General features: G+C 42.1%; 1 protein-coding gene across 2 annotated transcripts; it reads right to left on the reverse strand.

The window, feature by feature from the left end:
• Positions 1 to 6: 6 nt before the first annotated feature.
• LOC109194556 (uncharacterized) lies at positions 7 to 26,476 on the reverse strand. 2 transcript variants are annotated; one of them, XM_025911085.1, is made up of 9 exons: positions 26,325 to 26,476; positions 4,797 to 5,094; positions 3,891 to 3,950; positions 3,647 to 3,727; positions 3,538 to 3,563; positions 3,401 to 3,421; positions 2,573 to 2,994; positions 898 to 1,128; positions 7 to 527 (listed from the first exon to the last, which is right to left on the reverse strand). In XM_025911085.1, exons 7-9 carry the CDS (start codon positions 2,828 to 2,830, stop codon positions 267 to 269), a joined length of 750 nt encoding a protein of 249 aa, XP_025766870.1. In that variant the 5' UTR covers positions 2,831 to 2,994; positions 3,401 to 3,421; positions 3,538 to 3,563; positions 3,647 to 3,727; positions 3,891 to 3,950; positions 4,797 to 5,094; positions 26,325 to 26,476; the 3' UTR covers positions 7 to 266. The 2 variants fall into 2 exon arrangements, with proteins under 2 accessions (XP_025766870.1, XP_019219012.1); XM_019363467.2 differs by lacking the exon at positions 3,647 to 3,727.
• Positions 26,477 to 27,021: the final 545 nt, after the last annotated feature.

Consider the following 27,021-nt stretch of genomic DNA (forward strand, 5'->3'; position numbering starts at 1 on the left):
TGTAGTCACGGGAATCCCTGAGCTTCCAGGACTGATGATGATTATGAATATTCTGCTCAAATCAGAATAAAAACAGAAAAAACTCATTTGCAAGAAACACAGAAGGAGAGAATAACTGACATCATATAACAGAAATGTCCTCTACGTTAAATGACAGATTTAAGGAATCATATTAAAAATGTTCAGTTTAAAAAAAACAACTTTAGTAAAAATAGATGAATCATGTGGCTACAGCCCAGCCTGAAGAGTGGACGCCATCTTTACTTCTATCTGATGGATTTAATTTTGATGATCTGGTTTCCTTTGATTTCTACATCTGCTGAGAACGGCATTTTATCCAGCAGCCTGTCCTCAAAGCTGCCCCCCAGGCTGACACCCAACGCTCCTGCCAGCAGGTATGAAGCCACCACAAACGGTTGCATCTCGTTGTTATGGCCGAGCTCCGCCTCCAGCTCAGTCTGCGTCCCGCTGGCTTTTATGATCCCGATAATCTTGATGGTGACGCTCTGGACTGCAGCACTCTGAACCTGCACACAAACATCAGGACAGGCTGAGAATCTCATAAACAGCTAACAGGCTAAACGGGTCGACAGGTAGCCCGACATACAGAACCACAGAGCGCTCACGAGGCATCGATAACTGGTTCAGAAGAACTCCACACTGCCATTAAGACCAGGACCAGATTCTTTCTGAGTGTTGCTTTTAAGTAAATGACAGCAAAATATGACTGGCTGCCCTCAGTGAGTCTCTAATCCTGCTGGTTAGTGGAAAATAAACTTTCAGAATAAGAGTGTGGGGGGTTAAACAGAGTTGTACAGAGCTGAGAGAGTCATCAAAGATACCCGTGTTACTGCAGTCTGTGTGTCACACACTACCTGGATTAAAATCAGCAGCTACCTTTGAAATTTTGGTGGAATCTGTTGAGTTCAGCGATACTGAATCCTGGAAGCGACTGGTCTTTACGTTGGTCACCCTGGCAACGTCTCCACATGATACTTCTCTGAGATGCTTGATGTCTTCACCCCACAAGGTGATCCTGATTGAACCGGTGTCGTCTTCAAGTTTAAAATCTTGTTTGTCTTTCTTTCCTCGTCCTTTCTTCAGTTTGATGTTTTCAACGGAGCCGATCTGAACAAAGCAACAACATGAGAACAACTCAGGATACAGAGACTCAAATCCCATAACCGGTGATCACAGACTGAATCTGAAAGATGGACTTTAACTGTTTGGTTTTTGTGTTGTTTGTTTGTTAGAGATGGAAGTGAACATATTTAGATGAAAGGTTGAAGCTCTAACTAATCAGTTAACAGCAGCTGAACTTATAGTTGGACAAGTGACTGTACAGAGGTCCTGCTGTGAAGGTGAGTCGATCTTTCAGAAGATCCACACAGCTCATCAGCCCGCTGTAGTTTAAGCTGAGCTGGAGATATCGACAGGTCTTCTCTTCACTCGGTTCAAGTTTAAAAGGAATTTAAAGCTCATCATATTTCAACAATCCAAACTTCTGGACTCTAATAATAAGTCTAAACACTAAACATGACTACAGTCAGGCTTTCTTTTTGTTTGCAATAAAGCCAGAAAAACCAGTCTGTGATAACGGGTATCACAACTGTTAACTCTGCCTCTCTGCCTCGAGCTCCGTGCATAATAGGTAAACACAGGTGATTAATACCTCATGTGACTCTTCTGCGCAAAATGGATCAAACACCACGTACTTCCTCCCCTCACCCCCAGCCGGTTACAATAGATGGCCGCCCCTCCCTGAGTCACAGAGGTTTCTTCCTGTTAAAAGGGAGTTTTTACTGTCACACTGAGCAGGTGTTTACTCTGAGGAGGTCACCTGATTGTTGAGGTTTTCTCTGTAGTATTGTAGCGTCTTTGCTTTACAATAAACTGTTGCCACAAATCAGACAAAAGTAATGCTTCAGAAAATCATCATTCAGGTGATTCGATCATCACAATCACACAGAAGAGTAGAAGAGGCACATATGTATTAATGTTTTTATATCACCACTCAGTGCTGCTGTTTATAATGTGACAGCTGTACAGTAGAGCTCCAAGACTTGAAACTACACACAGTTTAAAGTCAAATGAGACTTGGGAATCTCTTCAGGCTGTTACCAGATCAGACTGGGAGGAATTTTCTTGTTTAAACAGGAATTCTAGGTAATAAATATAAAACTGTAACTGGTCAGTTTCTAAGTGTCCCAGCAGCAGTGAACAAAATAAACATTTATACATTTAATGCATCACCATGTGAATATGAATACATGCAATCTGCTGCCGTAACTTCATCACACATTAAACATACTGCAAAGAAAACACGGAGCTTCCAGTTACTGTAAACCGACACTCTGAACATCAGCTGCTCCAGACCAGGTGATGTGTTGAGCATAATTTAGCGATAGTGCTTTATCCCGGTAAAAATACAACCACTGTTGTGACACTGAAAACTCAGACTTCAGGCTCAGCTGACCTCACTAACACATTAATCTGGCTTTATAGTACACCCCTCTGAGCTTGTGAGGAAATGGCCGCCCAAATGTTCTGCAGAATATCTGTTCACACTTACCTCTGTTACTTTTCCTTCAACACTCACTAATGTCTTCTCCGCTGATCTGTGGGCCTGTTCGATGGAGCAAACTGGAGTCTGGGAATCAACGAGCATCCGAGCTTCCATCTCCAGATTCTCAGGAACATCAATCTGTGATGTCTTCGATACGATGCTTAATTTGGTCACTTTAATGTCATTTCCCTCCATGATGACCTCTCTGAACAGGTAGCAGCTCTTCTCCTGGATGTCCTGATAGCGCTCTCTTCCATACACCATCACTTTAATGCTGCCTGTTTCATCGGCCACCCCCAGGTTAAAGAAAACTTTTTCTCCTTGTTTTTGGTTTGATATGTACGCAGACCAGATTTCTGCACGATTTTGCCACCAATTGCTTTCTTTCCAGGGTTACCACTGGCCTTTAGTTCGCCAATGGATATTCTCTGAACACAGATGGAGAGAAAAAAGTAATAGCCCTGATAGTGGCCTAGCAGGTTTTGACCAAAATATTACTCTATTACTGATCTTTATATTTGTTCACACATTAACAGCTCTGTTGTCCCATCAAACAGAATTCATTCTAACATTAGTCAGCTAAAAATCACTACACTGTTACCTGGTTGTTACCTTTGTAAATACATGGATGTTGCATGGTTTTATTTCCACCACTGCCTTGCTATGACAGAGTCCTACTAAAAGTTGCAATGTTTAAACAGGATTCAGGTAACAGTGAACAGGAAATACACCAAAATAAAGGAGTTTATTTTTCATTCCTGATCTAGTGATCAGGTCTAAGGAAAAATATTTCCTGTTGTTTTACTTAAAGGAAATTAAGAGAAATCAGCTCACCCATGGCTGGCTTTTCCTGTCCTGGAAGAGAAACTGTGTGTAAATGCTCAGTTTGTCATGATGGAAGTGTGGAAAAAACTTAACGTTTTGATGTGAAATATTTCATTAACCTAACTGACATATTTAATAACTGCTACCTTTTGAGGCAATTTCCCCGGTTCGTCTATAAAGAAGAAATAAAACGGTGAGTTTTCACACTGCTCTCTTGTTACTGGAGGAAGTGTTAACATGTTTCACAGAGCTGACCTTTCGCTGTCAACTTTCCATCATTTTTGCCTTCAGCCTCTTGCTCTACATCTAAAGAATCACTTGCAGCACTGCTCTTACCTGTAACACACACATCTCATCATAACCCCGCCTTCAAACAGGTAAATATCAAGCACAGTTCAGCCATTATTTGCAAGTCTACCATCCCAGCAAGATGCAGTTCAGCAGGTTGTGTCTAACACTAAAGCAGACCCAGTTTCACGCTTTTAGTATGTTCACTCACCAGCTTCAGATTTCATATCCTCTGCCTTTGAATCAGTTTCACTAACTTTCCTCTTCGTTCCTAAAAGAAATGTTTCAGAGTTCAACACAGATTATTAGATTATCGTCATTATTATTACTATAAATCTGACGGGTTTACATGATGTGCAATTTTTGTATTTATTTTGGAATAAAATGCATTGTTCCACGGATGGTCACAGACAGTCACCACTATCAAAGTAGCTTTAGGAGTATAACTGATCTTTGTCTGCGTGGGGTCTCAGTGATCCAGGTGATGCACCTGAGCTGACGGCAGCTGCTCTTCTATTTTAGAAGCTTGAAGATGTTTCTGAAGTCCACCTGAAATCCATCCTGACATCCCTCCCAGGTGATTCGTGTGGCTCATGGGATGCTAACATCTAACATGATTACAGGGAGTATCCATAACTCTATTGACCACCTGCAAGGTGACAGCAGCAGTAAACCCCACCAGGGTTTGATGCTGCATTTCAGATACCTCAAGACTCGGATGTCAGAACTTGGGAGTCGTGTCAGTTCCGAGTTAGCGCGTTCTCATTTTAAAACAATGTTGGCTAGCGTTAGCACATTAATAAGACAACATGAGACAGACTTGAGACATGAGACAACAATAACAACTTACACATGGCCCACATACCGCAAAGAATGACGGCCCTTTGGTGGCCCAGACCAGGTTTGCCAGAGGTAATCCACACATGGGCCAGCAAAGGATGACCAGTGTGTCTGCAACTGGCCTTGTGCTGGCCCGTGTGTGGACCACCTCTGGCAAACCAGATCTGGGCCACCAAAGGGCTGTCATTCTTTGCGGTATGTGGGCCATGTGTCAGCACATTGTGTGGACCAGAGCTGGACCATACCAGTTTTGCTATATGGGATGGTGTGAACTCACCTTTTTTCTCAGCTTCTGCTTTGCTCTTCAGTTGGTCCACAAAGGGGCGCAGCAGGTTCCAGACTCCAGCGTCTTTCCTTGGTATCTTATTCATTGCGTTCTTGATTTTCTGGATAGATCCATCCACTCCATATTGCTTAATGATTTTTTGGGGCATCTCTCTTTTTAACTTCTTCGTCTTCTTCTGTTTTGGGATTTTCGAAACAAACTCCCACATCTTATCGTACTCTTTGTCATCCAGCTTTGCAAGGATTTCAGTCAGAGCTATTTTCCACTGTTCCTCTGAAATCGCTGCCATCTGCAACACAAAAGCAGAAAAACATTTCTTTTTACGTCAGTGCATTTATCTGAAAGCTACTACTACAGTTTATTTTAGTTTTTACTGTTTTCTCCTTTAAACTTTATTTCAATAATTGTACGCAAAAGTTCACAAAAATGAGAATGAAATGAAATCAGTGTGTAATGTCACAGCAGGCCCGTCTTTTATAAAGGGATGGGCAATTAATTTTCAAAAGGGGCCACAGGAGAAACTGGAACAGTTGTGGAAGCTGACTCAGTAAACTGAACTCTGCTCAATATGAATATTTTGTCTTTGTAAGCTCCTGCTGGTCTGAGTATCTACAGTAAGCTGTTTTCTGATTGGGGTGTTTTTTGGTGGCTGAAGTGGGTCAAACTGCATTTAAATTTGTTCTCACGTGGGCCTGTAAGCAATTAGGATGTACAAGCTTGGGTCTGTTTTATACGGTCTGTGGTAGTGATGTAAGCTGAAGTACCAGCTTTTCTGGTACTTTTCTGTTTCCTTTTTATTAATGTAGGGTCTCTATTTGGTGCTATAATAGATTTAATACCGTATAACCTGAGATTAATTAATGAAGGAGTGAATCATCTGCTTAGAAAAAGTTCATGCGTTTATTGTTAAAAACATCATGGCAGTAAGCTGCAGCTAAAGGAATATAAGATGAGCTCCTGATCCTGTCCTGCAAAGTATTATAGAAGTTATTGCTGTGACTACACCACACGTGTAAATGTGTGCATTGCTTTTAGAAATATATACTCACAGTACTGTGCAAAGGTCAGAGCCACCCCTCATTTCTGTATACTTTACTTCCAAGCAGCCACACCTTCTTGTAATCTTTTGAAGTGCACTTGAGCAATAGTTCTCCAGCTTTCTGAAAGCCTTTACTTTTTTCTTTAGACACTGGCTCTTTGAAACAATATGTTGTGTTTATGAAGCCACTTCTCTCTGACTTATGAATGACTGAAGTATAAAAAGGCTCCTAAGTCAAGGGAGAAGGTTGAGTTAGGAGCAGGGGAAGTTTGGATGTTCGCTCAGTTATTATTCATATAATTTTAAATTGTCTTAACCCAGAAAATGTGACTGAAATGGCCACATTATCTCTTGATGTTCTCCAGATGTTGGCAGAGGTTCAGAGAGCAGTCAGACTCAGCGTTAGATTGACTCTGCCTTCGAGCCACTCCCAGGAATGTTTTTAATGTTCTTACTCCTGAGAACATTCACACTGAGCGTGTTCAGTTCATTTCACTTCAAACTTTCTTTAGCTGAGAAGTCGAGCCGAGGCATCCAGGTGATGAATGTACGTCAAATTCAACTTCCATTTTTTTTCTTTTGTAACTGTTTTCAACAGGGGGAGTAACAGGAATGACTCATCAGCTGTTGTGATCCCGCTGTCAGGAATGTCTTAAAGACATAAAGACCTGGATGACCTCTAATTCTCTGCTTCTAAATTCAGATCAAACTGAGTTTATTTTACGCGGCCCTGAAAATCATAGAAATATGGTATCTAAGATAAGACTTTTCTCCGTCGTGGGATCATTAAAGACTTATCTTAACCAAATTCTTACTCTGGATGGCATTATCTTGGCCTCCAGTAACACTGTGAGGAACCTTGGAGTCATTTTTGACCAGGATATGTCCTTCAATGCCAGAGCATTCTCTTTCCCAACGCTTAACATACCGACGATTTGTCAGATCCCGAGGCGTCCCTCAGGAACGCGAAAGGTAACCTTCAACATCCCTATGATACCCACCAGGCTGTGGATGGAATCCAATAGACTGATGCTCCCGGCGGTAATACACATTCCAGCCGTGTATTCCAGCCCTAACCATAACCTTAATCATGTTATATTGTGTTTTCCAAAGCAATTAAAGTAAAAATTAAAGCTGGAAGCAGCGTTATGAGGGCCCTCGCACCCCCGGCGCGTCGAGCCACGCCCAACACCTAAAACCAGCGCTTCCGATCTGATGTCACATTGATGGAATTCATGCATTTAACCACCAGCAAAAATTTCATCGAATTCAACAATTATAGTCATCCCACTAGGTGGCGCTCTAACCATTACTGACAAATGGCATAACAAACATTTCTGAGCTCGAGTCTCATCATAACAGCGACCTTTGGGAGAGATTGGACATTGTATTTTTGAGTGATAGCAGATTACTGCTTTTTGGCGAGTGATTGAAACTCCACGTGCCGCCATGACCACCCCGTTTCCCTGAACGTAAAAAGCTTCGCAATTTAACATCACAAAGGTCTTTAGATTCCACACACTGGAGATTGGGTCAATATGATGAAATCCCTTGGAGGAGTTCGTCAAAGAACGGTGCTGAAAAGAGGGGAAATTGTCCCCTAAATTACACATTAATTTCAAAATGGCTGACTTCCTGTTGGATTTGGGATATTGCTCCAAGAGACTTTTTTGTACACCTTGATATCTTCCATAAGCTTACCAGGTTTCAGACTCATAGATAAAACACAGAGCAGGGGCTGTTGTTTTGAAATTTTGTAGGGGGCGCTGTGGAGCCATTTTGGGCTAATCAATGAAAATGGTAAAATAACAAGAAAGCACTCATCACATTGGAGGTGTGCACCAAATTTGAAGACTTTTCAAACTTTCCAAGCCTCTCAAAAGCCACTTCAATTGTCATGGTGAACAGCGTTGCCACCAGGGTGCGCCGTTCAGTTTAAAGTCACAATTTTCACACTGAAGCATCATGAGCGACTGATGGTGATATTCACCACTTTTGAAGTGGCCACGATGAACCTGTGAAAATCAGTGCGACAAAATATAAGACATGACATTTCCTGTTGCGACTAGGTGGCGCTCTACGTATTCCTGACAATGGGCACATCAATCTGTTCAGGGCGGGTCTGACATCATGCCTGTAAAGTCTGGTACTGATCAGATTGGATTTCATTGAGTTATACTAATTTGTTTCTTCATGGCGAGACATCAATGTTCGCCATGCTGCTGGGGTCACACCCTTCCACGAAAACTCACACTTTTCACTGTAACCCAAGACCAACTCCTTTAGGCTTTCCTGGAGAAATTTGAGGCTGCAGATGTCACTTATCACTATACTGTACTCCAAAGTGTAAAACACGACATTTCCTGTTCCCACTAGGTGGTGCTCTCTCTGGTGTCAAATATGGCAGTTGAAATATGTTCAGGGGTGGAGCCTTATCATATGTGTGCTCTTTGGTCCAGGTCGGACAATGTATGACAGAATGAGAGGCAATAAGATTTTCATGGCGAGTCATCGAAATTCGCCGTGGCGCTGCCGCTTCACCGTATCGCGAAAACTCAAAAGCTCCGCAATTTAACATGACCCAGGTGTGTAGTTGACACTGACCAAAGATGAAGCTTATACGACCAAATCCCAAAGAGGAGTTTGAAAAAGTTCGAGGCATGGAAAGGGCAAAATTAGAGCCAAAATGTCACCTTCACTTCTAAATGGCAGACTTCCTGTTGGGATTGCGTCAATGGTCCCACTGACTTTTTTGTTCATCTTGGCATGATACACATGTGTGCCAATTTTCATACATGTAGCTCAAACAATGTGTTTGTAGGGCTGCATTTAACAAGGCATAGGTGGCGCTACAGAGCCATTTCCCAGTGCTCATATGTAAAACCATTAAAATACAAAGTTTTTCACCAGACCTGGCATGTGTGCAAAATTTCATGAGTTTTTGAGCATGTTAAAGCCCTCAAAAAGGCAATTCATTTCAATGAAAAATAATAATAATAATAATAATTAAAGCTGCAAGCAGCGATATGAGGGCCCTCGCACCCCCGGCGCGTCGAGCCAAGCCCAACACCTAAAACCAGCGCTTCCGATCTGATGTCACATTGATGGAATTCATGCATTTAACCACCAGCTAAAATGTCATCTCATTCAACCATTATTATAGTCGTCCCACTAGGTGGCGCTCTAACCATTACTGACAAATGGCATAACAAACATTTCCGAGCTCGAGTCTCATCACGCCTGCGACCTTTGGGAGAGATTGGACATTGTGTTTTTGAGCGACAGCAGGTTACTGCTTTTTGGCGAGTGATTGAAACTCCACGTGCCGCCATGACCACCCCGTTTCCCTGAACGTAAAACGCTTCGCAATTTAACATCACAAAGGTCTTTAGATTCCACACACAGGAGATCGCGTAAATCTAATGAAATCCCTTGGAGGAGTTCGTCAAAGTATGAGGCCTGAAAAGAGGGGAAAATGTCGCCAAATTTACACATTAATTTTAAAATGGCTGACTTCCTGTTGGATTTGGGATATTGCTCCAAGAGACTTTTTTGTACATCTTGATATCTCCAATAAGCTTGCCAGGTTTCAAACTCATACATAAAACACAGAGCAGGGGCTGTTGTTTTGAAATTTTGTAGGGGGCGCTGTGGAGCCATTTTGCGCTCTTCAAGGAAAATGAACATATAAAAAGAAATCCCTCATCACATTAGAGGTGTGCGCCAAATTTCAAGACTTTTTAAACTTTTCAAGCCCCTCAAAAGCCACTTCATCTTTCATGGTGAACTGCGCTGCCACCAGGGTGCGCCGTTCAGTTTATAGTCACAATTTTCTCACTGAAGCATCAAGAGGGACTGATGGTGATATTCACCGCTTTTGAGGTGGCCACGATGAACCTGTGAAAATCAGTACAACAAAATGAAAGACATGACATTTCCTGGTGCCACTAGGTGGCGCTCTACGTATTCCTGACAATGGGCATATCAATCTGTTCAGGGCGGGTCTGACATCATCCCTGTAAAATCTGGTACTGATCAGATTGGATTTCATTGAGTTACACTAATTTGTTTCTTCATGGCGAGACCTCAATGTTCGCCATGCTGCTGGGGTCACACCCTTCAGCGAAAACTCACAGTTTTCTCTGTAACCCAAGACCAACTCCTTAAGGCTTTCCTGGAGAAATTTGAGGCTGCAGATGTCACCCATTACAATACTGTACCCCAAAGTGTAAAACATGACATTTCCTGTTCCCACTAGGTGGCGCTGTCCCTGGTGTCAAATATGGCAGTTGAAATATGTTCAGGGGTGGAGCCTTATCATATGTGTCCACTTTGGTCAAGGTCGGACAATGTATGACAGAACGAGAGGCAATAAGATTTTCATGGCGAGTCATCGAAATTCGCCGTGGCGCCACGGCCTCACAGTAACCCGAAAACTCAAAAGCTCCGCAATTTAACATGGCCCAGGTGTGTAGTTGACACTGACCAAATATGAAGCTTGTACGATGAAATTCCAATGAGGAGTTCGCAAAAGTTCGAGGCATGGAAATGGCAAAATTAGAGCCAAAATGTCACCTTCACTTCCAAATGGCGGACTTCCTGTTGGGTTTAGGACATGGCCATAATAGACTTTTATGTGCGTCTCCAAACGTTAGATATGTGTTCCGAGTTTTATACATGTAGGTCATACCCATCTCGGGGGCTCGCGTTTCTCATTTTTCTAGGTGGCGCTACTGAGCCAATTTTCCCTGGACATGTCTACGGACATTAAAATACGTAAATTTTCACCAGACCTGACGCGTGTGCAAAATTTCATGAGTTTTCGAGCATGTTTAGGCCCTCAAAAGGCCGATTCATTTGCCGAAATAATAATAATAATAATAATTAAAGCTGCAAGCAGCGATATGAGGGCCCTCGCACCCCCGGCGCGTCGAGCCAAGCCCAACACCTAAAACCAGCGCTTCCGATCTGATGTCACATTGATGGAATTCATGCATTTAACCACCAGCTAAAATTTCATCTCATTCAACCATTATTATAGTCGTCCCACTAGGTGGCGCTCTAACCATTACTGACAAATGGCATAACAAACATTTCCGAGCTCGAGTCTCATCACGCCTGCGACCTTTGGGAGAGATTGGACATTGTGTTTTTGAGCGACAGCAGGTTACTGCTTTTTGGCGAGTGATTGAAACTCCACGTGCCGCCATGACCACCCCGTTTCCCTGAACGTAAAAAGCTTCGCAATTTAACATCACAAAGGTCTTTAGATTCCACACACAGGAGATCGCGTAAATCTAATGAAATCCCTTGGAGGAGTTCGTCAAAGTATGAGGCCTGAAAAGAGGGGAAAATGTCGCCAAATTTACACATTAATTTTAAAATGGCTGACTTCCTGTTGGATTTGGGATATTGCTCCAAGAGACTTTTTTGTACATCTTGATATCTCCAATAAGCTTGCCAGGTTTCAAACTCATACATAAAACACAGAGCAGGGGCTGTTGTTTTGAAATTTTGTAGGGGGCGCTGTGGAGCCATTTTGCGCTGTTCAAGGAAAATGAACATATAAAAAGAAATCCCTCATCACATTAGAGGTGTGCGCCAAATTTCAAGACTTTTTAAACTTTTCAAGCCCCTCAAAAGCCACTTCATCTTTCATGGTGAACTGCGTTGCCACCAGGGTGCGCCGTTCAGTTTATAGTCACAATTTTCTCACTGAAGCATCAAGAGGGACTGATGGTGATATTCACCGCTTTTGAGGTGGCCACGATGAACCTGTGAAAATCAGTACAACAAAATGAAAGACATGACATTTCCTGGTGCCACTAGGTGGCGCTCTACGTATTCCTGACAATGGGCATATCAATCTGTTCAGGGCGGGTCTGACATCATCCCTGTAAAATCTGGTACTGATCAGATTGGATTTCATTGAGTTACACTAATTTGTTTCTTCATGGCGAGACCTCAATGTTCGCCATGCTGCTGGGGTCACACCCTTCAGCGAAAACTCACAGTTTTCTCTGTAACCCAAGACCAACTCCTTAAGGCTTTCCTGGAGAAATTTGAGGCTGCAGATGTCACCCATTACAATACTGTACCCCAAAGTGTAAAACATGACATTTCCTGTTCCCACTAGGTGGCGCTGTTCCTGGTGTCAAATATGGCAGTTGAAATATGTTCAGGGGTGGAGCCTTATCATTTGTGTCCACTTTGGTCAAGGTCGGACAATGTATGACAGAACAAGAGGCCATAAGATTTTCATGGCGAGTCATCGAAATTCGCCGTGGCGCCACGGCCTCACAGTAACCCGAAAACTCAAAAGCTCCGCAATTTAACATGGCCCAGGTGTGTAGTTGACACTGACCAAATATGAAGCTTGTACGATGAAATTCCAATGAGGAGTTCGCAAAAGTTCGAGGCATGGAAATGGCAAAATTAGAGCCAAAATGTCACCTTCACTTCCAAATGGCGGACTTCCTGTTGGGTTTAGGACATGGCCATAATAGACTTTTATGTGCGTCTCCGAACGTTAGATATGTGTTCCGAGTTTTATACATGTAGGTCATACCCATCGCGGGGGCTCGTGTTTCTCATTTTTCTAGGTGGCGCTACTGAGCCAATTTTCCCTGGACATGTCTACGGACATTAAAATACGTAAATTTTCACCAGACCTGACGCGTGTGCAAAATTTCATGAGTTTTCGAGCATGTTTAGGCCCTCAAAAGGCCGATTCATTTGCCGAAATAATAATAATAATAATAATAATAATAATAATAATAATAATAATAATAATAATAATAATAAGAAACAGAGCAGATACAATAGGGCCTTCGCACTTTTGTGCTCGGGCCCTAATAATAATAATAATAAGAAACAGAGCAGATACAATAGGGCCTTCGCACTTTTGTGCTCAGGCCCTAATTAAAGCTGCAAGCAGCGATATGAGGGCCCTCGCACCCCCGGCGCGTCGAGCCAAGCCCAACACCTAAAACCAGCGCTTCCGATCTCATGTCACATTGATGGAATTCATGCATTTAACCACCAGCTAAAATTTCATCTCATTCAACCATTATTATAGTCGTCCCACTAGGTGGCGCTCTAACCATTACTGACAAATGGCATAACAAACATTTCCGAGCTCGAGTCTCATCACGCCTGCGACCTTTGGGAGAGATTGGACATTGTGTTTTTGAGCGACAGCAGGTTACTGCTTTTTGGCGAGTGATTGAAACTCCACGTGCCGCCATGACCACCCCGTTTCCCTGAACGTAAAAAGCTTCGCAATTTAACATCACAAAGGTCTTTAGATTCCACACACAGGAGATCGCGTAAATCTAATGAAATCCCTTGGAGGAGTTCGTCAAAGTATGAGGCCTGAAAAGAGGGGAAAATGTCACCAAATTTACACATTAATTTTAAAATGGCTGACTTCCTGTTGGATTTGGGATATTGCTCCAAGAGACTTTTTTGTACATCTTGATATCTCCAATAAGCTTGCCAGGTTTCAAACTCATACATAAAACACAGAGCAGGGGCTGTTGTTTTGAAATTTTGTAGGGGGCGCTGTGGAGCCATTTTGCGCTGTTCAAGGAAAATGAACATATAAAAAGAAATCCCTCATCACATTAGAGGTGTGCGCCAAATTTCAAGACTTTTTAAACTTTTCAAGCCCCTCAAAAGCCACTTCATCTTTCATGGTGAACTGCGCTGCCACCAGGGTGCGCCGTTCAGTTTATAGTCACAATTTTCTCACTGAAGCATCAAGAGGGACTGATGGTGATATTCACCGCTTTTGAGGTGGCCACGATGAACCTGTGAAAATCAGTACAACAAAATGAAAGACATGACATTTCCTGGTGCCACTAGGTGGCGCTCTACGTATTCCTGACAATGGGCATATCAATCTGTTCAGGGCGGGTCTGACATCATCCCTGTAAAATCTGGTACTGATCAGATTGGATTTCATTGAGTTACACTAATTTGTTTCTTCATGGCGAGACCTCAATGTTCGCCATGCTGCTGGGGTCACACCCTTCAGCGAAAACTCACAGTTTTCTCTGTAACCCAAGACCAACTCCTTAAGGCTTTCCTGGAGAAATTTGAGGCTGCAGATGTCACCCATTACAATACTGTACCCCAAAGTGTAAAACATGACATTTCCTGTTCCCACTAGGTGGCGCTGTCCCTGGTGTCAAATATGGCAGTTGAAATATGTTCAGGGGTGGAGCCTTATCATATGTGTCCACTTTGGTCAAGGTCGGACAATGTATGACAGAACGAGAGGCAATAAGATTTTCATGGCGAGTCATCGAAATTCGCCGTGGCGCCACGGCCTCACAGTAACCCGAAAACTCAAAAGCTCCGCAATTTAACATGGCCCAGGTGTGTAGTTGACACTGACCAAATATGAAGCTTGTACGATGAAATTCCAATGAGGAGTTCGCAAAAGTTCGAGGCATGGAAATGGCAAAATTAGAGCCAAAATGTCAACTTCACTTCCAAATGGCGGACTTCCTGTTGGGTTTAGGACATGGCCATAATAGACTTTTATGTGCGTCTCCGAACGCTAGATATGTGTTCCGAGTTTTATACATGTAGGTCATACCCATCTCGGGGGCTCGCGTTTCTCATTTTTCTAGGTGGCGCTACTGAGCCAATTTTCCCTGGACATGTCTACGGACATTAAAATACGTAAATTTTCACCAGACCTGACGCGTCTGCAAAATTTCATGAGTTTTCGAGCATGTTTAGGCCCTCAAAAGGCCGATTCATTTGCCGAAATAATAATAATAATAATGATAATAATAATAATAATAATAATTAAAGCTGCAAGCAGCGATATGAGGGCCCTCGCACCCCCGGCGCGTCGAGCCAAGCCCAACACCTAAAACCAGTGCGTCCGATCTGATGTCACATTGATGGAATTCATGCATTTAACCACCAGCTAAAATTTCATCTCATTCAACCATTATTATAGTCGTCCCACTAGGTGGCGCTCTAACCATTACTGACAAATGGCATAACAAACATTTCCGAGCTCGAGTCTCATCACGCCTGCGACCTTTGGGAGAGATTGGACATTGTGTTTTTGAGCGACAGCAGGTTACTGCTTTTTGGCGAGTGATTGAAACTCCACCTGCCGCCATGACCACCCCGTTTCCCTGAACGTAAAAAGCTTCGCAATTTAACATCACAAAGGTCTTTAGATTCCACACACAGGAGATCGCGTAAATCTAATGAAATCCCTTGGAGGAGTTCGTCAAAGTATGAGGCCTGAAAAGAGGGGAAAATGTCGCCAAATTTACACATTAATTTTAAAATGGCTGACTTCCTGTTGGATTTGGGATATTGCTCCAAGAGACTTTTTTGTACATCTTGATATCTCCAATAAGCTTGCCAGGTTTCAAACTCATACATAAAACACAGAGCAGGGGCTGTTGTTTTGAAATTTTGTAGGGGGCGCTGTGGAGCCATTTTGCGCTGTTCAAGGAAAATGAACATATAAAAAGAAATCCCTCATCACATTAGAGGTGTGCGCCAAATTTCAAGACTTTTTAAACTTTTCAAGCCCCTCAAAAGCCACTTCATCTTTCATGGTGAACTGCGTTGCCACCAGGGTGCGCCGTTCAGTTTATAGTCACAATTTTCTCACTGAAGCATCAAGAGGGACTGATGGTGATATTCACCGCTTTTGAGGTGGCCACGATGAACCTGTGAAAATCAGTACAACAAAATGAAAGACATGACATTTCCTGGTGCCACTAGGTGGCGCTCTACGTATTCCTGACAATGGGCATATCAATCTGTTCAGGGCGGGTCTGACATCATCCCTGTAAAATCTGGTACTGATCAGATTGGATTTCATTGAGTTACACTAATTTGTTTCTTCATGGCGAGACCTCAATGTTCGCCATGCTGCTGGGGTCACACCCTTCAGCGAAAACTCACAGTTTTCTCTGTAACCCAAGACCAACTCCTTAAGGCTTTCCTGGAGAAATTTGAGGCTGCAGATGTCACCCATTACAATACTGTACCCCAAAGTGTAAAACATGACATTTCCTGTTCCCACTAGGTGGCGCTGTCCCTGATGTCAAATATGGCAGTTGAAATATGTTCAGGGGTGGAGCCTTATCATATGTGTCCACTTTGGTCAAGGTCGGACAATGTATGACAGAACGAGAGGCAATAAGATTTTCATGGCGAGTCATCGAAATTCGCCGTGGCGCCACGGCCTCACAGTAACCCGAAAACTCAAAAGCTCCGCAATTTAACATGGCCCAGGTGTGTAGTTGAGACTGACCAAATATGAAGCTTGTACGATGAAATTCCAATGAGGAGTTCGCAAAAGTTCGAGGCATGGAAATGGCAAAATTAGAGCCAAAATGTCACCTTCACTTCCAAATGGCGGACTTCCTGTTGGGTTTAGGACATGGCCATAATAGACTTTTATGTGCGTCTCCGAACGTTAGATATGTGTTCCGAGTTTTATACATGTAGGTCATACCCATCTCGGGGGCTCGCGTTTCTCATTTTTCTAGGTGGCGCTACTGAGCCAATTTTCCCTGGACATGTCTACGGACATTAAAATACGTAAATTTTCACCAGACCTGACGCGTGTGCAAAATTTCATGAGTTTTCGAGCATGTTTAGGCCCTCAAAAGGCCGATTCATTTGCCGAAATAATAATAATAATAATAATAATAATAATAATAATAATAATAATAATAATAATAATAATAATAATAAGAAACAGAGCAGATACAATAGGGCCTTCGCACTTTTGTGCTCGGGCCCTAATAATAATAAGAAACAGAGCAGATACAATAGGGCCTTCGCACTTTTGTGCTCGGGCCCTAATAATAATAATAATAAGAAACAGAGCAGATACAATAGGGCCTTCGCACTTTTGTGCTCGGGCCCTAATAATAATAATAATAAACAGAGCAGATACAATAGGGCCTTCGCACTCTCAGTGCTCGGGCCCTAATAATTATTATTAAAGCTGCAAGCAGCGATATGAGGGCCCTCGCACCCCATCGCGTCGAGCCACGCCCAACACCTAAAACCAGCGCTTCTGATCTGATGTCACATTGATGGAATTCATGCATTTAACCACCAGCTAAAATTTCATCTCATTCAACCATTATTATAGTCATCCCACTAGGTGGCGCTATAACCATTACTGACAAATGGCATAACAAACATTTCCGTGGTCGAGTCTCATCACGCTTGCGACCTTTGGGAGAGATTGGAGATTGTGTTTTTGAGTGACAGCAGATTACTGCTTTTTGGCGAGTGATTGAAACTCCACGTGCCGCCATGACCACCCCGTTTTCCTGAACGTAAAAAGCTTCGCAATTTAACATCACAAAGGTCTTTAGATTCCACACACAGGAGATCGCATCAATCTGATGAAATCCCTCGGAGGAGTTCGTCACAGAACGGTGCCTGAAAACTGGGGTAAAATGTCGCCAAAATTACACATTAATTTTAAAATGGCTGACTTCCTGTTGGATTTGGGATATTGCTCCAAGAGACTTTTTTGTACATCTTGATATCTTCCATAAGCTTACCAGGTTTCAGACTCATAGATAAAACACAGAGCAGGGGCTGTTGTTTTGAAATATTGTAGGGGGCGCTGTGGAGCCATTTTGCGCTATTCAATGAAAATGATCACATAACAAGATACCGCCCATCACATTGGAGGTGTGCGCCAAATTTGGAGACTTTTCAAACTTTCCAAGCCCCTCAAAAGCCACTTCATCTTTCATGGTGAACCGCGTTGCCACCAGGGTGCGCCGTTCAGTTTAACGTCACAATTTTCGCACTGAAGCATCATGAGGGACTGATGTTAATATTCACCGCTTTTCAGGTGGCCACGATGAAACTATGAAAATCTGTACAACACAGTGAAAGACATGACATTTCCTGTTGCCACTAGGTGGCGCTCTACGTATTCCTGACAATGGGCACATCAATCTGTTCAGGGCAGGTCTGACATCATCCCTGTAAAGTCTGGTTCTCATCAGACTGGATTTCATTGAGTTATACTAATTTGTTTCTTCATGGCGAGACATCAAAGTTCGCCATGCTGCTGGGGTCACACCCTTTCGCGAAAACTCACAGTTTTCACTGTAACCCAAGACCAACTCCTTAAGGCTTTCCTGGAGAAATTTGAGGCTGCAGATGTCAACCATAACAATACTGTACACCAAAGTGTAAAACATGACACTTCCTGTTCCCACTAGGTGGCGCTGTCCCTGATGTCAAATATGGCAGTTGAAATATGTTCAGGGGTGGAGCCTTATCATATATTTGCTCTTTGGTGCAGGGCGGACCATGTATGAGGGAATGAGAGGCAATAATATTTTCATGGCGAGTCATCGAAATTCGCCGTGGCGCCACGTCCTCACCGTATCACGAAAACTCAAAAGCTCCGCAATTTAACATGGCCCAGGTGTGTAGTTGGCACTGTCCAAATATGAAGTTTGTATGACCAAATCCCAAGGAGGAGTTCGCGAAAGTACAAGGCATGGAAATGGTAAAATCAGAGCCAAAATGTGACCTTCAATCCAAAATGGCGGACTTCCTGTTGGGTTTAGGACATGGGCCCATTGACTTTTTTGTTCGTCTTGGCATGATACATACGTGTCCCAGATTTCATACATGTAGCTCAAACCATGTGGTCGTAGGGCTGCATTTTATAAGGCATAGGTGGCGCTCTAGAGCCATTTTCCAATGCTCATATGTAAAACCATTAAAATATGAAATTTTTCACCAGACCTGATGCGTGTGCAAAATTTCATGAGTTTTTGAGCATGTTAAAGCCCTCAAAAAGGCAATTTCAATGAAAAATAATAATAATAATAATAATAATAATAATAATAATAATAATAATAATAATAAACGGAGCAGATACAATAGGGCCTTTGCACTCTCTGTGCTCGGGCCCTAATAATAATAATAAACGGAGCAGATACAATAGGGCCTTCGCACTCTCAGTGCTCGGGCCCTAATAAACATACATGTGTAGATTCATTCGAAACGGTTCTCATGTTTCCTCATTTTTCTGAACGCGTAACATAGGGACATATTGGGTGGCCAAAAGTGTAACATACAGACGATTTGTCACCTAGCGTAAAATGTTACGCTTTGGGAGTGAGAATGTGTTGTCAACGCACATATTAAACAAATATGTAAGACTGCTTTCTTCCATTTGTGCAACATCTCTAAAGTTAGAAATATCCTGTCTCAGAGTGATGCTGAAAAACTAGTTCATGCATTTATTACTTCCAGGCTGGACTACTGTAATTCATTATTATCAGGATGTCCTAAAAACTCCCTGAAAAGCCTTCAGTTAATCCAAAATGCTGCAGCAAGAGTCCTGACAGGGACTAGAAAGAGAGAGCAGATTTCTCCTGTTTTGGCTTCCCTTCATTGGCTTCCTGTTAAATCCAGAATTCAAAATCCTGCTCCTCACATACAAGGTCTTAAATAATCAGGCCCCATCTTATCTTAATGACCTTGTAGTACCATATCACCCTATTAGAGCACTTCACTCTCACACTGCAGGCCTACTTGTTGTTCCTAGAGTATTTAAAAGTAGAATGGGAGGCAGAGCCTTCAGTTTTCAGGCCCCTCTTCTGTGGAACCAGCTTCCAGTTTGGATTCAGGAGACAGACACTATCTCTACTTTTAAGATTAGGCTTCAAACTTTCCTTTTTGCTAAAGCATATAGTTAGGGCTGGACCAGGTGACCCTGAATCCTCCCTTAGTTATGCTGCAATAGACGTAGGCTGCCGGGGATTCCCATGATGCATTGAGTTTTTCCTTTCCAGTCACCTTTCTCACTCACTATGTGTTAACAGACCTCTCTGCATCGAATCATACCTGTTATTAATCTCTGTCTCTCTTCCACAGCATGTCTTTATCCTGTCTTCCTTCTCTCACCCCAACCAATCACAGCAGATGGCCCCGCCCCTCCCTGAGCCTGGTTCTGCCGGAGGTTTCTTCCTGTTAAAAGGGAGTTTTTCCTTCCCACTGTCGCCAAAGTGCTTGCGCATAGGGGGTCATATGATTGTTGGGTTTTCTATGTATGTATTATTGTAGGATCTACTGTACAATATAAAGTACCTTGAGGCGACTGTTGTGATTTGGCGCTGTGTAAATAAAAGTGAATTGAATTGAATCCCATTCTACAGCATATTCATCAAAGGTGGGTCATGGTGGAAGGAACCATATGCCTTCAAAGCTGCATCAGAAATATTGGATTCCTGGTGCTTTGATTAGAAGCATTATGTTGAGATGTGTGATCTGCAGAAGGCTTCATGGAGCTGCAGGCCAGCAGCAGATGGCTGACTTGCTCGAAAGCAGAGTGACCCCTGAGAAACCCCCATTTAGCTTTGTTGGAGTGGACTATTTTGGTCCATTTGAAGTGAAGCGTGAGATAAGTCTTGTGAAGTGCTATGGAGTTATTGAGTACATATTGAGGTCGCCTCATCTCGACACGGATTCTTTCATTAACGACTTACAACGTTTCATTGCAAGACTAGGTCAGGTTCAATTCCTGTGCTCCAACAATGGGACCAACTTTGTTGGCGCAGAGTGCGAGCTGAGACGAGAGTGAAATCAGGAAAAGATCTCTGATGCTCCATCTTGAAGGGAGTGAAATTGATCTTTAATCCTCCAACTGGATCACACCATGGCACAGCATGGGAACAGTTAATTTGTTCCATCAGAAAGGTCCTTAATTCCACCCTGTAGACCGAGCATTTAACAAAGAAGGACTCCAAACTGCTCTTTGTGAAGTCAAGTCAATCCTCAACAGTAGACCCAATACACTGGAATCGACCGATCCAAATGATTTGGAAGCTTTAACACCAAACCACCTCCTCCTTCTCAAGTCCAATGCATGTTTACCACCTGGTCTGTTCCAGTTCCAAAAGTGATCTCTATTGTTGGGATTCAAAGATTTTTTTATTGTTACCATATAACCTGCCTTATGATAAATGCATTAATAACATGTTTTACAGTATTATTTGATCAGTAATATTTCTTATAGGGTTCATATTGCATTGAATATGTTTGTTATTACATTGACCTTTCTATTCACAGGTTGAGTTCATTCTATACACATTGCATATCTGTGCTTGTTTAGAGTTGATGTTCTATCCAAGAGGGTTTTAAGCTTCACTGGTGAGAGTGTCCAGGTGATACATGTTGAGGGAAGATGAGAACATAGCAGGTTAATTGCATGCATGCTTACAATACACATATTAATTTACTAGCAGGCCTGAGCGAAGGCCCAAGTGTCTTCTGCTCTCTTTTTGAGACCTGCGCCAATTCAGTCTACTTAGTGATTGGTGACGAGGGTCAATTATTAGCTTTTAACGATCCCGAAGCTTGAAGTTTATTACCTTAAAAGGCAGGTGTTATAGAAAAGAGAAGTTAAATGACTGTTTATAGTTATTAAGATGTATGAGATGCGCTCATGTCTGTAAACAATGTATTTTTGACCTGTATTGACGTGTATGTGGGGGCGTTAATTTTCTATGCTATAAAACCAGCATTTGATGTATTTTTGTCAGAGGAAGACATATGCAGATGGTTCCTCTCCTGTGTTAATAAACTCATCGTTTGATTGCATTCGTCTGGTGCCTCCGTCGTTTGTTGTCTGGTCTGCAGTTGATTGATCTCGCTTCACTATGCACGAAAAAGATGCAGACAGTCCCAATATACATCTGATCTGTTTTGTAAAAAATGGACCAAAGAACACTTGCTATAACTTCAACAGTGCCAGAAATGGGGGAGGATTAAACACAACTTTGTTCCTGGAGATGTGGTCCTCATGTTGGATGACTCTGCACCTCACAAAACTTGTGACATGACGTAACCCAGGTAGTGACCTTAGCACACTGGAGCAGTTTGCATCATGTGATTGTCATGCGGTTGTTGTGTGCGAGACCTGTCAGCGGTCTGGAGTTACTTCACACTGAAAGCATCTGGAGCTTCGCTACGTGCTGCCAAACTGGCATTTCATGTCCGAGAAAACTATACCAGAGAAATAAAGCATGTGTGTGAGTTCATTTCTGAATGTTTGTAAAGCATTCTCACGTTAAGCTCAACAGCCGATATCTGGAGCTTGAACGTCTGTGCGTTGCCATGGCTAAGTCTGACCGTACAATGGATAGACTCAAATTTTACTTTGAAAAAAACTGTGCTGCAGGCTAAACAGTTCCATTGTTCGAAAAAAAAACCCCCGATGAAAAACACTTTTTTTCATACTTGTGTTAAGTTTTGTATAGAAATGACACAAAATTCAGTCTCAGCTTAAATGTGATAGAAACAGTTTACACTGACATCTTGATAACAGATGAGTGTCATAAAGCTGTGTTTGCATTTATTTGCACTGCTTTCCACTCAGCATGTTTATTTATATTCAGCTTTAAGTATAAAAGGGTCCATTCTACAACCTGTTTTTTTAAGTTGTTGAATATAAACATTATTTTGTGCTGAAATTGCACTTCCTTTTTTCAGAAACAAAGAGTTTTTGAAATCTGCATAAAATTGCATTTTAAATTAGTTTTTGAATATTAGTTTAAATACTTCAATTTAAAGTTCTGCTAAAAGTTTAAATAAAAAGATCAGTATTGCTGAACTGCGAAATATTTGGGGCGCAGTGTATTTTTTGCATACAAGTGTAGTAGAATAACTTTAGTGTTTTGTTTTTTAAATTTTTTGTATGAACTTATTCAAAATGCAGCAAAATATTAAAAAAAACTCCTCCTTGGGGGGATACTCCCACTGGGTTTAAATCTGGGACTCTCGGCCATTTGACCTTAGAACTGAAGAAGCTTCTCGGATGAGAGGTGAAACGTCTTCAAGCAACTTAAAGAAGTCCAGACGCTTTTCTTTGCAAACTCCTTTGACATTAAAAAAAACAGTTTTATTGATTGTAAAATAGACTATATCAGATTCATATTGGTATCAGCACATATCCAAATTTATGATATCAGTATCGGACATAAAAAAAAGTGGTATCTCTAAGTATTACTGTATTGATATAGTAATTAGTGGAACATGTGGCTAAACATGTCACTCCTGGTCTGATTGGGGAGGGGACCAGAGAAAACTACAGAGTCCCACATTGTTTTGGCAAAGTTACACACCGATTCAATATTGATTTTAGTGACCTCCGATTGGCGTAACCGGGTGTCATTACTGCCGACGTGAATTATGATTTTACTGTATTTACGTTTACCCTTAGCCAGCAGTTTTAAATTTCCTTCAGTGTCGCCTGCTCTGGCCCCTGGAAGACAATTGACTATGGTTGCTGGTGTCTCTAGCTTCACATGTCTGAGAACAGAATCACCAATTACCAGAGTTTGACCCCCGGTGTTCCAGATCAACTGGCGTTGGTCGAACAGATGTGTGGCAGTCTTGCGTTTCAGGAGCTGCTACCGACAAACCAGCAAACAAAATGCCAAATGTGTCATCTGTGACACTTGTGAGGTTATCTCAAACACACTCCGTCAGTCTTGATGCCGTTGAACAACAAAATGTTTAAAAATGACGCGAGTTTACCTGGTGATATCCTCATGCGCGACGCGATCGCGAAAACGGCAAACAATTAACACCACGCCGGTGTTGTTCACAGGACAGGAAGAGTAAACGATCGGGAGACTCTTGCCGTCGTTATCGTTCCCCTCGCACGTTTTATTTCTCCGGTTTCAGCGTTTTATGCTCAAAACTAAAGCGTGCAGTTTACTTTGTGTGCACTAACATGGACTCGAGTCAACCAGCGCCACCTCTGGCCAAGTGCCACAGCCTACAGCCAGATCAACTTGTGACACACATCTGCACCACGTTTGAATTCGTTTCATGCACATTTGTACCTTTCAATTGTGTCTGTTTGTGCGTCATGCAAATAAACCTTTGAAAAGAATGAAATGATATCATATATTTATTGTGGCCTACATTTGTACAAAATTCCAAATTATATACACAAAGTCATAGAAATCACCACTCCAATTGGTCATCATGATTTTAATATTCTCTTTTTCCATAACAATGAAATACGCCTTGGACAAATATGACACATCAATAGTTCATTGGTGTTGTCACATCACATCCTGTAAGCATCTTCTGTCTGTGTCTTTTCTCTGGAAATGAATATTTCCAGCCAATATAGGCAATCCATCAACATGGCTGGAGAGTTGGTAGTTATATACAGTCTGTATAAGTGTGGTTAATCTAATGAACATTTGTAAGGAGATGGCAGTTACTGTGAATGTACAGCAGTTACACAGTGATTAGTAATAAACAGAGCCAGTGAGAGTGAGTGGATTGAAGAAAGTCAGTGACTCAGGTGTGTCGATTGGTTTGTCATCTGTTTGTGAGACTGGAGGAGACGTAGAAATCTTTTGTTTTAAATCTAAGTTGGGAAGATTCCTGTTTTAAAACAAGCACTTTTTGTGAGAAATGCAAGAAGTACATCTGCAGAAAGCACACAGTTACATTCTGTTCATCATGTGGACAAAATTGAAAATGTTGAACATTGAAAAACTGAGAACGTTGGGCAAGTTCAAAAGAAATGTGCTTGTAAGAACGAAAAACCTTTAATAATTGTTCCTAAAATAGTTATGGAAAGTCTAACTGTTGTATGTCTGTGTTCTACATGTTGATCTCATGGAAAATAAAGTTGCTATTGTCATATTGCAGTTTCTTGACAATTCTGAGTGGATTTACACAGTACGTGTCAAAATGACCTGCAACAAAATCAATGTCATTTTTTTGTTTTTCAACATAATACAAGGGTTAATTTCCAAAACGTGCATATGATCTTCAATGTGTAGCAGATCCACTATCACATAGCGGCTGGAGCAGTCTCCAATGGAGATCAGTCCACTGCTGCCACCTGTGGCCAAATACCAGAGCCTACTACTAGATTAACTTGTGACACATCTGCACCTGCTGCTATGATCACATTGAGTAGAGGCTGAGTGGCTGCACTTACCCCTGGTACATCCAAATCTACCCACAAACATGTTGAAAGATGCAATCCCAGCAATGTGGATTGTCAACACTAAAAACAATCAGTAAGCAAAGACAACAGGGATCAATTTTTTCTGTTTATTTAGCGCCCACAACATTTGTAGTCGCCTTCTGCACAGGGGAAGTCCACACACACTGTGTGGTACCACTTTCCGCAGAAGGTGCATTCAATCTGCAAGATTGAATGAGATTGTCAGAGTCATTGTCTGACTGTTTATTACTAATCACCTGCTGTACATTCACAGTAACTGCCATCTCCTTACAAATGTTCATTAGTTTAACCACACTTATACAGACTGTAACTACCAACTCTCCAGCCATGTTGATGGATTGCCTATATTGGCTGGAAATATTCATTTCCAGAGAAAAGACACAGACAGAAGATGCTTACAGGATGTGATGTGACAACACTAATGAACTATTGATGTGTCATTTTTGTCCAAGGCGTATTTCATTGTTATGGAAAAAGAGAATATTAAAATCATGATGACCAATTGGAGTGGTGATTTCTATGACTTTGTGTATATAATTTGGAATTTTGTACAAATGTAGGCCAATAATAAATATATGGTATGATTTCATTCATTTCAAAGGTTTCTTTGCATGACGCACAAACAGACACAATTGAAAGGTACAAATGTGCATGAAACGAATTCAAACGTGGTGCAGATGTGTGTCACAGGTTGATCTGGCTGTAGGCTGTGGCACTTGGCCAGAGGTGGCGCTGGTTGACTCGAGTCCATGTTAGTGCACACAAAGTAAACTGCACGCTTTAGTTTTGAGCATAAAACGCTGAAACCGGAGAAATAAAACGTGCGAGGGGAACGATAACGACGGCAAGAGTCTCCCGATCGTTTACTCTTCCTGTCCTGTGAACAACACCGGCGTGGTGTTAATTGTTTGCCGTTTTCGCGATCGCGTCGCGCATGAGGATATCACCAGGTAAACTCGCGACATTTTTAAACATTTTGTTGTTCAACGGCATCAAGACTGACGGAGTGTGTTTGAGATAACCTCACAAGTGTCACAGATGACACATTTGGCGTTTTTTTGCTGGTTTGTCGGTAGCAGCTCCTGAAACGCAAGACTGCCACACATCTGTTCGACCAACGCCAGTTGATCTGGAACTACGGCGGGTGTGTCGCCGAGTGGGGAAAAACGGTTAGACACATGAACAGTGTGAGTAAATACTGTGAATATAATTAGCAGGTGAATCAACAGAGAGTGTGCTTTGGATAAAGCACTTTAAAGATTACAATATAAAATAAGTTATCTATAGGTTTTTAATTAAATTGGCTATGCAGATAAGATCCACAAAAACACCACAGTGTTGTAGTAACAGGAACAGGAAGTGATACTCGCAGAGAGAGCATTTGTTTTTGTAAGATTCATTTTCTCACAGCAACAAGTGTTTAAATAATGCTCACCTTTCCTTGTTTTCTTCTGGAGTGGTTGTGTTTCAGGTATTGTCAACAGCAGGGAGAGATATTCAACTTTTGAGTCCCAGCACGTCCCAGAGTTATACCAACAAATGGCAGATACCGCCTTAAAAAAGGTTCTACAGCCAACTTGCGACCAGACTCATCTGTGAGACAGTTGCGCATGCGCATGGTCTTCTGGGCAGTGTAACACAAATGACTCATCAGCTGTTGTGATTGCAGCTGTCAGTGTTGCAAGTGTAATAAACTTTATTGCTGTAAATCGTTTATATAGAGATCTCACTTTTAATACCAGGGGTGTGTCTGAAAGGAGGGCATGGGATGGCACAAGCCTCCCAAAGTATGAAATAATAGGTTTCCTCCCCCATGAGCAACGATTCAGTCACTAGTTCTTGTCCACAGAGCAGAGCCCCACTTTCTGCTTCCTCATTTGATAATTTGCACATCGTGGATTACTCTCTGCCATGCCTCTCCTCATGTCCCTCCCACCGGTGATGTGAGCAGAGGACATGAAGAAATGATAAGACAGTCGAGGCATTTAACCAAATGGCACATCCTCGTTACTGATGCCAGTTTGACACAAACAGAAGCTGTTTGATGTGAGAGATGTTTTCTGCTCTCGGGTGTATCAGTCCTCGTTACAGTTTATATTTATATGCTTTTAATTAAATTCAGAGCACAGTGT

Source organism: Oreochromis niloticus, linkage group LG10 (assembly GCF_001858045.2).
Source record: "Oreochromis niloticus isolate F11D_XX linkage group LG10, O_niloticus_UMD_NMBU, whole genome shotgun sequence".
Classification (NCBI taxonomy): Eukaryota; Metazoa; Chordata; class Actinopteri; order Cichliformes; family Cichlidae; genus Oreochromis; species Oreochromis niloticus.